This window comes from Rhipicephalus sanguineus, chromosome 4 (genome assembly GCF_013339695.2).
Source record: "Rhipicephalus sanguineus isolate Rsan-2018 chromosome 4, BIME_Rsan_1.4, whole genome shotgun sequence".
Taxonomy (NCBI): domain Eukaryota; kingdom Metazoa; phylum Arthropoda; class Arachnida; order Ixodida; family Ixodidae; genus Rhipicephalus; species Rhipicephalus sanguineus.
This window is the reverse complement of record NC_051179.1, coordinates 70,638,707-70,652,325: the sequence shown is the minus strand read 5'-3', so window position 1 is coordinate 70,652,325 and position 13,619 is coordinate 70,638,707. Positions and strand designations below refer to the sequence as shown.

Here is a 13,619-nt window from a genome sequence, read left to right as displayed (position 1 = left end):
GACAGCAGATGACGATGCACCGCCGACAAGCCGAGACCCTAAGTTGCTTCGTCTCTAAAGCTCGGTCATAACACGAAAGTGAAAGCTGTCTTCACAGAACTAACTGCTGCTTTATTTGACGTTCAGAAATGCAAGAGAAATATGTGTGCGTGAATGTGCACAGTGTGCAATTATTCGAGTTGTCTAGAATCTTTTTTAGGGGCGAAGCTCCTTAAAGCGGCACCCGTTCGTCCCTCGTAGTCGTAGCACTGGTAGGTCTCTTCGTATACCTCCCATAGGGACGCGTAATTCAAACGTTCTGCGGCGCTTGCGCCGAGAGCGCCAAGAAAGCCGTTGAGTTACGGCCCTGGCGAGTGGAGGCGCTGTAATGGCGGCGATGACGCAGCGGTTACGTAACGATTGCGTTTTTACGTCGTCAGGGCAACAGTAACAACAGCCGCTCGCTTCTTCTCGTCCCCCCCCCCCTTTCCCCCTCTTTCTCCCTCGCACTGCTCGCGCCGTTTTCTTTTTCTTTTCTTTTTTCGGGCGCGCTTGCTTTTTCTCCTCTCTCATGTCGGGTGCCGTTTTTTTTTTGCCTTCTTTCTTGGCGGCTCCTTTTTCTTCTTTCATGCCGCGAGCCGTTTTTTTTTTTTTTCGTGTGCGTGGCGCGTTTTTTTTCTTTTTTTTCGCGTGCGCGCGTGCTGTGCTTGGTCGTGCATTTATGTTTTTCTGTCCGTTCGTGGTGCGCAGTGCGTTTGAATGCACGCAGCCTGCATGATCCAGAGCATAAGGGATGATAGCAACAACTTGTAGGTTTGGGCGAGTCTGTTCATGATGCGAAAACTAGAAGCAGCGCGAAAAAAACGACGACAAAAATAGCGCCAGTCCTGTTGTGTGTGTTCCTATTTTTGTCGTCGTTTTTTTCCCGCTGCTTCTTTTCATAAGGGATGACTTCCACCCACAACATATCTGTGACTTCGTTTTATTGCTCCGTTTCCAAAACTCAAGATTTGCACATAATGGGGCACGATACAAGTTCCGGAGAAGAAGAGAATTAAAGAATGCACAGTGTGTCCATGATTAAACAGCACAAAAGTTCATTGTAAAGTTCAGAAATTGGAAATTAAAAATCGAACACACTGAAAATGCAGGCCCTTTGACGTATACACATATAAGTAACACGATGTTTGTTTAGTACAATACTGACCAAAGTGCACAAGAGCTGCTGATTGATGTGACAGAGTCATGAAATTTAAAGAAATATAGGCGAAATGTCAGTGCATGGCAAAAACAATAAAGATGCGCAAAATACCTAAATATGGAATAATAATGCAATGAACTACTTATTAACCACTGTACTAATACGAAACACAAAACAACTAGATATATATATAAGTAGTACATCGCACTAAAAAGGGAAATACACATTATTTGGCACTTGACCACTACTTGGCAGTTAGATGGCGGCAACGGCATGAAGGCGATGGTCCATTTATGCAGCAGCACATATAACATTCGAAGAAACGCGTATTACCCAATGGCCAGGTGAAATAAGTCTACTACACAGCTTTTCTTTCACCGCGAATACAATGCATAGCTGTAAGATAACGTCACTAAAGTGAGAATGTCATGCCGTGTACACTGAGCACTTCATTGAGATAAACGCAAACAATAAAATTCTGCATATTGGACACTTGCAATACTCAAGGCTCACCAGAAAAAAACAACTCTCATGTCTACACATGAAGGTTCTTCGAACGGTTTTTCTATAGGTAATTACAGAGGTAATACATAAACACAAAGAGTACTTTTTCAGCTGTAAGTACATATAATGAACATTCACGCACCGAAAGAAAGCACTGGGGGCAGAGTAGAAAGCTGGTGCACTTGAGGTTGCGGATCGAGACTTCGCAGAGAGCAGATTCTATAGTTATTAACCCTTCCTTGGGCAAACGCGTCACTTGTGGCCTTCTCCATAATTCAGAAAACGTTTACTTCCTGCAGAAAAGCAGTTGCAAACCGAATTCAAACGACAAAAATTACGCAGTCACATCCCGCAAACGTAGTTTCGTCGTCTCGGTATAGTGCAAGTTGAGATACACAGACTCAGAAACGCGTATTTAAACGAAGACCAGTGATAAACAGGCCAAAAAATGCAAAAAGCACTTCTCAGGAAGCAGTCATGTCAGAGACGCAGAAGTTAAACTATGAGTCTAAAGTGCTTTATTTTCGTTACTTCTTGGTACAACGATGCAAAATCGTGCTCTTCACGATTCAGCCACGTTTAAAAACAACTGCTGTCCAACTGCAATGAAGCTATATATGTGTGGCTGCGAACGCAAACCGCATACTCATCTATAGTTTTGTCGATCAGGGAAGAATCTTGCGGAACTCGGTCTTGAAGTATCCGTGCACCGCTGCATGATGTACGAATGGTGTGTGCCGTTAACCATCACGGCGGCAAGAGAGCAACCCACGGAAACACCGCAAAAACTGCACACACCGGCCAACGGTCGCTTCATGTAACGAAACATCACGAAACTTCACATCAAGGCCGGCGACTACGACGGGCTCCGATGTGGCGGCGGCGGAGCACGGCTGACCATAACGACCGCTCCAATAAGTCTCAAAAGCGAACAGTGATCCGCCAACCTCAACGAGAGACTTGCAGGTGTCCCCCAAGCATAGCCTGCCTGCACGGACAGCCTGGTGCCCGCGCTCAACGCTCGCTTCATGCCTTCATGCTACAACGGAACTTTCGAGAAATTCAAAACTAGCGTTACGGCGCGCGCGCGGCCTCGGCGGCCGGCGCGGGGCACACGGCTTTGCCGGCACGGCGGCGGGCTGCCATTGGCTGCTTTCATTTTGACTCGCCATCGACTCGAGCGCCAATTTCGTCTTCAGTTATCGCACTTCTGGTTGGAGGCTCAGTTAGGCTCAGATTCAAGATGGTGGTGATGACGTAACGATGACGTAATTCTTTGGGACGCTTGAGCGGCAGTGTTTCCGACAGTTGGTCGTAGTGCCTAACCAGTCGTAACGCTAGTACCAGATCTTGACCTCCAAGGTGGTGCCGGTGGGAGATTTTTCCTGTGCGTTGTTGAACAATAAAAAATTCGCAGCGTGCGCGTTAACTAAAAGCCGAATTCTTCTGTCTCTCATTCCCCATTAGCAGCCATTGGCATGTTCCAGTAGAAAATGTTAGTAGAAGTAGAAGTGTAAGTGTTAGCTAAAAGCCGACTTCTTCTGTCTCTCATTCCCATTAGCAGCCATTGTTTACCTCCAAGGTAGTGCCTGGTGAGATTTCTCCTGTGCGTGATTAAACAATAGAAATTTTGTTCAAAACGCCTTTGATTGATGAAATAAACCAACGAAAGACGCCAGATGTTTTCTAAAAGCAAAACGAAAGAACGCCAGATGTTTCTAAAGCAAAACGAAAAGACGCCAGCTGCTCAACGAAAGACGCCAGATGTTTTCTAAAGCAATGGTTTTCTAAACAATGAAAATTCACAGCGTACATGTAAAATTAAAGTGAGCTGCAAGTCGTCATAACTCATCGAACCTTTAGTATAAACGCGCCCGATCTCCCGTCGGTGATGATGTACTGGGCAGAATTCACGGAAGATTCACGGTTTACCGATGAACCTCCGCAACCTCGCCCACTCATCATCATTCACTCCGTGGATATGCTGTGATTTTTTTATTATCTTCGGCTAGCCACGCGTCTGTAACGTGTAGTTCGGAGTCCTCGTATCCTGAAGCATTCTGAGCGCGTAGTTTGCCAAAATTTATAAGTAAAATAATATTCTTATTTCCTTTACGTCTAGAACGTTACGGAGTATCAGATAAGAGGTACACGCTTCCGTGTCAACAACAGTGAAGTACCTTGATAGCATTCACACCAAAGAATAATTCGGCACAGTCTGTCAAAGAAATAAGCAAATGTGGCTATCTCATTTTTGAGGAGTGCTTATAGTGGCATCTTCAAGATGTCGCGCGTGAAGACTTCGTTTTTAATACACTTCACCTGTAGTCTGCTTGACAGTAGTAGAATGGACTCGATAAAAATTTCACCATCTCTCACTAAAGAGAACCATGTGGGGATGCGAAGGAGCGCATGGGTCGACTCACCCCCGTATTCAGAAACGCTCCTTGACTTGAACTTGACTTGCCACCGCCTTCAACGCGTTTCGAACGCGCTGCCTCTAGGCGGTGCCAAGGCAGCACAAAGGCGTTACGCGCTGCCCAAGGCGGTGGCAAGTCAAGTTCAAGTCAAGGAGCGTTTCTGAATACGGGAGTTAAAGTTCCGTTCATCACGGGCACCTTGCCCGGTGTTAACGCGTCCTTGCATGTGGAGCACACCACGAATTCACTCTACAGGTTTTCCCACTCACTTTAATCCAAGTGCCAGCTAAAATAATCCCTACGCCACTGAAATAATCTGAGTGCCATACTATTTAACCCATGTGCCAAACATTTAATCCAAGCGCCAACATATTTAATCCAAGCGCCAGCACGATGAGGCCGCGTGCCAGTGAGTTTAATCCAAGTGCCACCATGTTTAATCCAAGCGCCAACAACTTTAATTCAAGTGCCAGTCACTTTAATCTATACACAATAAACAGTAATACGGGGCATGAAAACGGCAGTGCAATTGAAATACAGTTGCTACAATATGAAATACGGTAGCCGGAAAGCAGAAGACTGCACTAATATTTGTATTCGCCGCTTTTATTCACGGGAAAAAAACTTACTGCCATCGTTTCCTTGAGCCGTGTTTGGAGGGCTTATACGTTGCTATGCATCAGTTTGTGGGGCAATGTTTGGCACGGGTGCGATCATATTAATGGGAACGAAAGAAAGGCATCTGCGTGCTGCTCATTACAAACATGTTAACGAATATTTTGTAGTTCAGCAAAATTAAGTTTTACTCACTAGAGCTCATAATTGGATTTGGTTTTGGCACACAAAGAGCAGCAGCTCCAGGACAGGTCGTGTAATGCGAAGGAAAGACAATCTATGCTCAGTTAAAGTGACGCAATGGCTACCAAGATGTGGAAAAGCTGGGCGAGGGCAGCAATGGCTCAAATGGAGTACGGAATTAAGAAATTATCAGACTCGCGCAGGGCAAGGCGAATTGGAGGTAATTCGAAGAGCTTTTTGTTCTGCAGTGTACTAAAACATAGACTGCTGATTACGATATGTGGAAAACGGAAGTTATATTTTATATTCGCATTATTTTTTTATCTTTTTATTAAAACAAAATGATGTGCCCGGTGATTTGAACAGTATTAACTGTTGGCCTAGTTCACACGGTGACATATTTAACGCAGTGCGAGAAAACATACGCAGAGAAAACATAATGCACAAGGACGAGCGGCGGTCCTTGCTCCTTCTATTTACTTATACTCGTTTTTTCCGCGCTACATTATGCATCTCACCGAACATTTGAATCTTACGGAGGTCAGCGAAATGATAAATTTATTGCATCGATTTTGTATACCTAACGTGTACACACACAAATATATATATATATATATATATATATATATATATATATATATATATATATATATAATATATATATATATATATATATATTATATATATATATATATATATATATATATATATATATATATATATATATATATATATATATATATAGTCAATGAGAGGGGGCAGAATGGGATTATAGGTAAAACGAAAGAGAACAATATTTTTGCACACTCCAGATCACTCGAGAATTGCAACATAAGCACAGGTTATAAAAGTATTTAATAGAATAGCGCTGTCTCCTAGGGCTTGGAAACGGACGTTCACAAGTAATCTTCACGCAATGCTGCAGGCACAAAAGAAAAACGGTGCCGGTCAAAGGCTGCGCTGTCCAAGCGCTGTATCTGCTGCATGAAGTGCCGAGCCGCGTCCAGCAGCAAAGAACGCCTGTGCGCCTTTTTCGTCATACCTTGCGGTGTCGCCAGCACTAAATCAGGGCGTTCGCTAAGGTAGGCCTTCACGTGCGACTTGAATTTCGAGAACACCTCTTCTATTGGGTTGAAGAAGGGACTGTACGCTGGCAGGCGCTGGATAGAGTGCACTGAGTTAGCCAAAGCTGCCTGCTCTACCCGAGCATGAGCAGGTGCGCCATCAAAAATGAACACAGCTTCTGTGTTTGGCTCCTCGCTTTCCACACGGGCCGAAACATCGCTGAGGAAATCGTTGAAAACAGCCCAATGAACTCTGTCCACTGCAGTCCAGTGAATAACGCCATTTGCGGACACACATGACATGATGTTCAAGTTCGCTTCTTTTGTCGTCGTGATTGTGTGGACAGCTGGTTGCCCTTTAGCTGCGCTGCCAAAATTTCTGGAACACCAGATATTGTAGTTTGTCTCGTCCAAGTAGAACCGGCACACACGTGGTCCATCGGACTGCAGCCACTGGGCGTACAGCTTACGGCTGTGCTTGACGTCGTCACGGTTGCGGTCTGCGGGCCTCTGCGTCACGAGCTTCACCGAGTAGCTGTGGGCATCCAGCAAGCGAGCAACTGTGCTTGTGCTGATCGTCACTCCAGGCATTTCTTCCTCCAGGGCCGCCTTTATCTGTCTTAGAGTAAATGTACAGTTTTCGACGACAATTTGCCTCAAAGTACTCACAACATCATCTCCAAACTTTTTTTTAGAACCGCCACCCTTCAACGATTTTTGTCTGTCGGTAGCTGCAAACGATCTTGCTGTTTTTATGTTGATGCCCAGGGCCTCCGCCAGTTGCTTTAAGCCGCCATCACGCCTGTAGCCGCCCACAATCCTCGCTCTTTCGAGCACCGACACCCTGCTGTTTTTTCGACGAGGTTCATCTGGATCTTTGAAACGTGGCCCTCGCTTGTGTCCAGCCATGACTTCAAGCAAAGCTCTCTTCTCGTCTGGAAATATTTCCCTCTGAAAACACGCGTGTTACAAGCGACGACGCTTAAGGAACACATCGTCGTCTGTTACATGAACATGGCCATCTACTTTGACGCTTTTACATAAAATTTAATTGCATATAAACCCAAATAAATACACGGTCACTTGTTTTAAATGGTTATTCTTTGATTTCAGGAAAGGGTGAATATCGACTGTAAGTCACCATCGCTCTCATCGAGCCGAGCAGACGACTGCGAACGCTTTAGCGGAAACGTAGCCTTAGTGCCGTCTGCTAGCACACGATGTGAATCTCTCCCAGATGCGATCAACGGAGTACGCGTTTACCCAAAATTTTGCAGTAGCGGTGAAGCATAAACTGTCTCGATGCCTGAACTTTTACCACGTGCTTATAATGAGCGTATACATTTAATACCCGAACATATATAATTAAACCGCACTGCTTTTTTAATTCTAAGATAAATGACACTAAAACGTGCGGGCAAAATACCGTAGTACCTTATTTCCTAAGCGCGACCATGCATTGGCAAAAAATAAATATTCCTCTCGCTTCATGTTTACCTTGTTCCGACATTTAGTCTATATAAATGGCAAAACGTCTGTTTCTTGTGTATGGATTAAACTGACTGGCACTTGAATTAAAGTTGTTGGCGATTGGATTAAGCATGGTGGCACTTGGATTAAACTCACTGGCACGCGGCCTATTTGTGGTGGCGCTTGGGTTAAATATGTTGGCGCTTGGATTAAATGTTTGGCACATGAATTAAATGGTTTGACAGTCAGATTATTTCTGTGGCGTGCGGATTATTTTAGCTGGCACTTGGATTAAAGTGAGCGGGAAAACCTGTAGTTTCTGTTGCTGTTACTCGTCGCGAACGCTTGTTAGAGCACGCCACGCAGGTTCATCGCGCGTCTGCAGAATCTTGTTCCCCGACGCCATCACATGATTGCTGAGAGAGTGTAAGGGGGAGAGGCCACAGCGTCTTACCCAGCGCCTTACACAGGCCCGAACGCGCTAGCGCGTGCCAGCACACATGTTTTGTATGCGTTACGCTGAGCTAGGACAGCATACGGCAGCCCAGACCCCTAAAGTGCTCTGCACGTATCATCGTCAAGGCGGTCGAAGAACAAGAGGAAGAAGACTTCTCCTTGGCGCGAGCGCGCGCTCAGATGGCTATGCTAGGTGGTAGAAAGCGGATGGTCGCCAATGGAACTACGGACGCAGCCCAGCGCAAAAGCTGCTTCGCATCTAAAACAGTTTGCTTTTCTGGTGCTTTCTGTGGGGACAGTTGCTTACGGCTCTCCCATAGTACAGTTGCAGGCATCTTTCATTATGAACAACAGTATTCAGGCGAAAGCCTTATATGCCTCATCAAACACGAAAATTGATCATCGGGGACGTCAACACGAGTGATGCAAGATTCATTATCACGTGATGACGTCATATATCGCCAATTTTTTTTTCGTCCCATCACGTGACATCGTCGCTTTGAACTGCCTTCCGTTCCGATCACGGGTTTTTAGAAAGCTTGCAATGCCTCCGATACTGGAGGCAGTGCAGAACCACGTCAGATGCAGAAAGCGTTCGGAGGAGGGCGCCGTGGGAACAATGCATCGACTGAAGAAAATAATAATAATAATAATAATAATAATAATAATAATAATAATAATAATAATAATAATAATAATAATAATAATAATAATAATAATATCTGGGGTTTAACGTCCCAAAACCACTATATGATTATGAGAGACGCCGTAGTGGAGGGCTCCGAAAATTTCGACCACTTGGGTTTCTTTAACGTGCACCTAAATCTAAGAACACGGGCCTCGAACATTTTCACCTCCATCGAAAATGCAGCCACCGGGAACAAAAAGAAGGAGATGGCTTTCGCCTTCAAACCGTCTGAGGCGAATGCATAGGGGACCCTATGAGTTTTATGACGTCACGACCCGCCACGGTTGTCTTGTGATTATGGTGCTCAACTACTGACCTGAAGGTCGCGGGATGGAGTACCGGCCGCCCACATTTTCGATGGAGGTGACAATGCTTGAAGCCCGTGTATTTAGATTTAGGTGCACGTAAAGAACAACAGGTGGTCAAAATTTCCGGAGCCATCCACTACGGCGTCCCTCGTATCATATCGTGGTTTCGGAATGTAACACCCCAACAATTATTATAGTATTGACGTCAAATCTTGGCGGATATGATGTCAGTGAATTTTTGGTGCAGCCCGGCATAAAACACTTTCGTGTAATGCCGGAAGCTGCTTAAACTCGAGGTTCGGCTTCAAGGCGTGTGCAAAAAACTTCTCCAAGCTCTGACGTCACTGCGCGCTGCCTAGCAACCAGCTGGCCCGTCTGTGCCTGGCTTCGCTAAGCCTCACCGAGCTCCGCACACGTGTCTAGCCATGACGCCATTGCGCCGATTCCGCACCGCTTCTCATAGCTGTGCCTAGCTATGACATCACTCCACGCCGCCGCTTCGCCCTGCTTCTCCGTACTTGCCAAGCGCCGTGTCGCCGCGTCGTTGACACGTGATCTTGTGTCTCCGCGCCGAGCACATCGTTTGCACGGTCGGAAATCGTGGGTCGACCGAAGAAGTACGTAAATCTCGAGGAAGAAGAAGCTAATAGTGGGGCCTATCCGGCCGGTCCCCTACGCTCACAGCGGATCCCAAGGGGCCGGTGGTGGAAGAAGCTAGGTTGACCCAGAGCTCCGCTGTTTCTTCAGCCTTGCATCGCTAGTGCAAGATTCGCACATTTTTTAGCGTCCGCGCTCCACTGCGCATGCGCCTACTCTCTCTCCTCTACTCTCCTACGCTCCTCCCCTCTCGCGCGCCTCATTCTCTCCTGCGCAACTCCGCGATGAGCGCCAGCGCATGCGCGTCCCCTCTCTCTCCTCACCTACGCTCCTCCCCTCTCGCACGCCTGTCGACCGCGTTCCCCGCTCGCCCTGTGAGAATTAACGGCCAGGCTAGAGGGAAGACACGACGCGCGTAACGTTCCTCTTCGCGGTCCACGACGCTTTGAATGGATGGATGCAGCTTACGGCGCGGGACTTCGCCCCAGCTTAAGAACCTGGCGAGCCAGCTCCTAAAAATAAATTACGCCATCTCCCGCTCAAGCGAACCATCGCCCCGCTGCTTCGCATCCACACATGGTTCCCTTTAGCGGGAGATGGTGTAATTTTTTCTTGTTCTTCTTCAGTTTCTTTTTTTCGTTAAGCGTTGTTGACAAGGTTTGTTCTCCAATACAAAAGGGCTGAGGGAAGTGGAACTCGTCTACTTGAGAAAGAAGACCCCAAGCTGGTAACCACGTTTGCTAATGATTTCTCGTGCGCTTCCACTTCGGCGTAAAAACTCAGAGTCCCTTATGCATTCTCCTAAGACAACTCGAAGGCGAAAGCTATCTGCTTTTTCTTCTCAGTCGACGATGTGTTGATCATGCGCCGTCCGCCTCCGAAAGCTTTCTGCACCTAACATGATTTTGCATTGCCTCCGTGATCGAGCCACCTTTGTTTGACCAAGCGACGATGTGATGTGATGATGTCATCATGTGCAGTCACAGCGACGTCGTGGTGACGTCACAAATTTCGGCGATTTGTGACGTCATATGTTGACGTCCCCACGTAATGATATTGTTTGCATCACTCGTGTCGACGCCGACGGTCAATTTCTGGTCTGATGAGGCATCGAAGGCTTTCGCCTTAATAATTTATTCACAACGTTCACATGGTTTTGCGATGAAGCCTTCTTAATTGAAAATCCATATTAGGCATTGCATGCGAAGGACGCCCACTCTCATTCTCAGGGCTCGTCCGTGAGTGCGCACGATAATTTGTCTACCCGGAAAAGTCAGCCTTGCAGAGTAATAGCGAGCGCCATTGCGTAACTCATCGGGTTTAGTATACACTGAGGTCACCGCTATTTGAAGTATTTGAAGAGCTAGTGATTTGAACTATTCTAAATATGACTGTAATTCATATTTACGAATATTTTCTTCATGTTGGCGAAGCGCTAGAAAGAACGGAGGCTTTTGAAGAACGCAGGACAAGGCGCTACTATCAAGTGAAAGTTTTATTTAGCAACAACGCCCTCATATAGCGCTTCACCATCATGAAGACATACCAACACGTCCAACTGGCAGTCATTCTGAACATTTTCTATTCGATTCGAACGGATTTGAGTAGGGTAATATTCGATTATTAGAAAATTTGAAATATTTCCAGACACCCCATAAGTGGGTTGCGTGAAGCTTTTATTATTGATCTGTTATGAGGGGAAACCCCGAAAATCGCTCCTTTAACAAAGCTATAGCACAGCTGTATCGCCTGTCGAAGAATCTGTTGTCTAAGAATTCAGTGGAAAGTTATTTGTGAAGTAAGTTGACTTTTACGTCGAACTGTTTGAGTTCTTGTGGCCTAAAAAAGTCTGGCCGGTTGCTTAGCGTTAAAAAAAAAGGTAATGTTAGCTCTCCGTGAAGTAAGAATTTTAAACCTTTTTTAAAGAGCTTCGACAAAAGGGTTGCTTTAACCGCTTATTTTCTGTTTGCTGCATGAACCTCGACAAATATTTATAGGACAATATGAAACGGTAGAAATGCGTGTAAAGCGTATCGATTATCTTTTTTTTTTTTAATCAGCAAGAGAAATATAAGTTTTGTTTCATTAGTCTGTCATTATCTTGCCTCTATTTTCTACAGGCCTCTTCTATTCCGTAAAGAAGTCTGATTTCATCAGGCACATTATTCAGCAGCTTGAGTACAGCGCTCAGGATATGGCTGCCCAGACAGAAAAGGTGAGTTCCTCGATATATCACACCTTGCTTTTGTTCTTTTTCAAATAGGATAACAGCAGTAGCGTAGCCAGGGGGTGCCACACTGGGCGCAAAATGACACTCGACCACATCTGCCTGCCCGGCCCCCACTTCAGATCAAGGAAGTGCCCCCCCCCCCGGTACAAACGTATAAAAATTTCGGTCTGCCTACGCCCCTGGATAACCCTATAAAAAACATTACAACCCATATCTCGTAATTTTATGTACACATATGACTCGCCCTTATCAAAACACCACAGCCCGTATTCACAAAGACGCCTTACGCTAAAAGCTTTTCGTGAGAAAATATTTCAACCAATTACGATGTCGGATATATCATTAACTAAGGCAGCTGACCAATGGGAAGACGCACTTACGAAAGGGAAGTTCTGTGAATTCGGCCCCACGTTTTTTTACATCATACGAACCATGTCCAACGCGATCCCCTTATTATACGAACACATCAAGATCCAACACAAAAATTCTCGAGTTTCCATATATCTTGCGGAACAATTCCTGCGCGAATGTATAAAAACGCACGTATTTTTTCGTACAATCCTTATGAGTTCATAAAGTGTTATTTCTTATGGTACAAGGTAAGCTTGCAACTCATTAATGCTCTATAATGCTCTATAATGCAACTCTTTAATGCTCTCTAATAAATGGTTCGTCCACGAATTTATACTGAGATCGTTGAAGTATTCGCTCCTTTAGCATGGGCGGATAGACGGCAGCATCAATAGAAGGGAGTTAACAAATGTTTCTTTACACATAGAATTAAGCTTTTAGGGGGGCCAGAAGGGGGGCGGGAGGGCGGGAGCAGGAAGGTGGGGGGAGTCCCCTGGGTCGCCATTTCTGTATACGTCAGAGGCTCCTCGAAGAACCACTGCCCGAAGTATAACGTGTTTTATTTTTTGGTTTCCTCGCGGCTTGTCGTTTTACGGGTCTCATTTCACAGATCTCGCAATTTCCTTCTCGAATTCATCGCCCGCGGTTTTACATTGTCCTTTCATCGTGGCGTACGAAACGGGAAAGTTTCTGCGCTGAACGGAAACGACGAGCGAACGCTGGCTGTCTAAAATAAAATACGCAACGAAGCAAAAAAAACGCCAGGCCTGCGCTGAAATCGCAGCACAGTCACAGGGAAAGCTGGAAGAGCGGCGTTTCTAGAGCCCGTTGTAAGCTCTCTTGGGGCTACAATAGAAGTACACTAGAATGGTACCCACTATGCCATAAATCACAATTTTTGTGAAGTTGGGAAGCACCTACTGAGATATTATTCGTCATTCTGCGGAGAAACGAGGCACCAGCTACACGTCTGTAAGGCATTATGTGCACTTTGTTGACGCGACGACTGATGACGATGAAGAATTATGGCTCAGCCATTTGTAATGGGTTGGAAGCTTTAAACGGCCCACCAGTTATGCAATTTGCATTGGGTGACGCCCGGTCGCTATTTTCCTCTCCCTTCATGCTGTATAACATACGTTGACGTGGGAGAGAGACGGGGGGGGGGGGGGGGGGCGAAGACCTTTACTGAGACCCCGAGGAAATGGATTATGCGCTTATGGGCTTCCTTGGCAACCAACACAAGTGCACTTGCGAGGAACCCACTACACTATAAATCATTGTAATTTTACTGAGACCCCGAGGTTATGGATCATGCGCTTATGGGCTTCCTTGGCAACCAATACAAGTGTACTTGCGAGGAACCCACTACGCTCTAAATCAGTGTAATTTTACTGAGACCCCGAGAAAATGGATCATGCGCTTATGGGCTTCCTTGGCAACCAATACAAGTGCACTTGCGAGGAACCCACTACGCTATAAATCATTGTAGTTTTTGAGAAGTAGGGCAGCAGGCACTGTGCCATTTTTCGTCATTCTACGGAGAGCCGTGG

The 13,619-nt window shown here is 45.8% G+C and overlaps 1 protein-coding gene across 1 annotated transcript in view; it reads left to right on the top strand.

The window, feature by feature from the left end:
* Positions 1–13,619, top strand: part of LOC119391287 (SEC14-like protein 3) — a 257,605-nt gene that overhangs the window by 181,627 nt on the left and 62,359 nt on the right. The window contains exon 6 of the mRNA XM_049415226.1: positions 11,606–11,700. Coding sequence (XP_049271183.1) covers positions 11,606–11,700 — 95 coding nt within the window. The remainder of the gene's footprint in view (positions 1–11,605; positions 11,701–13,619) is intronic.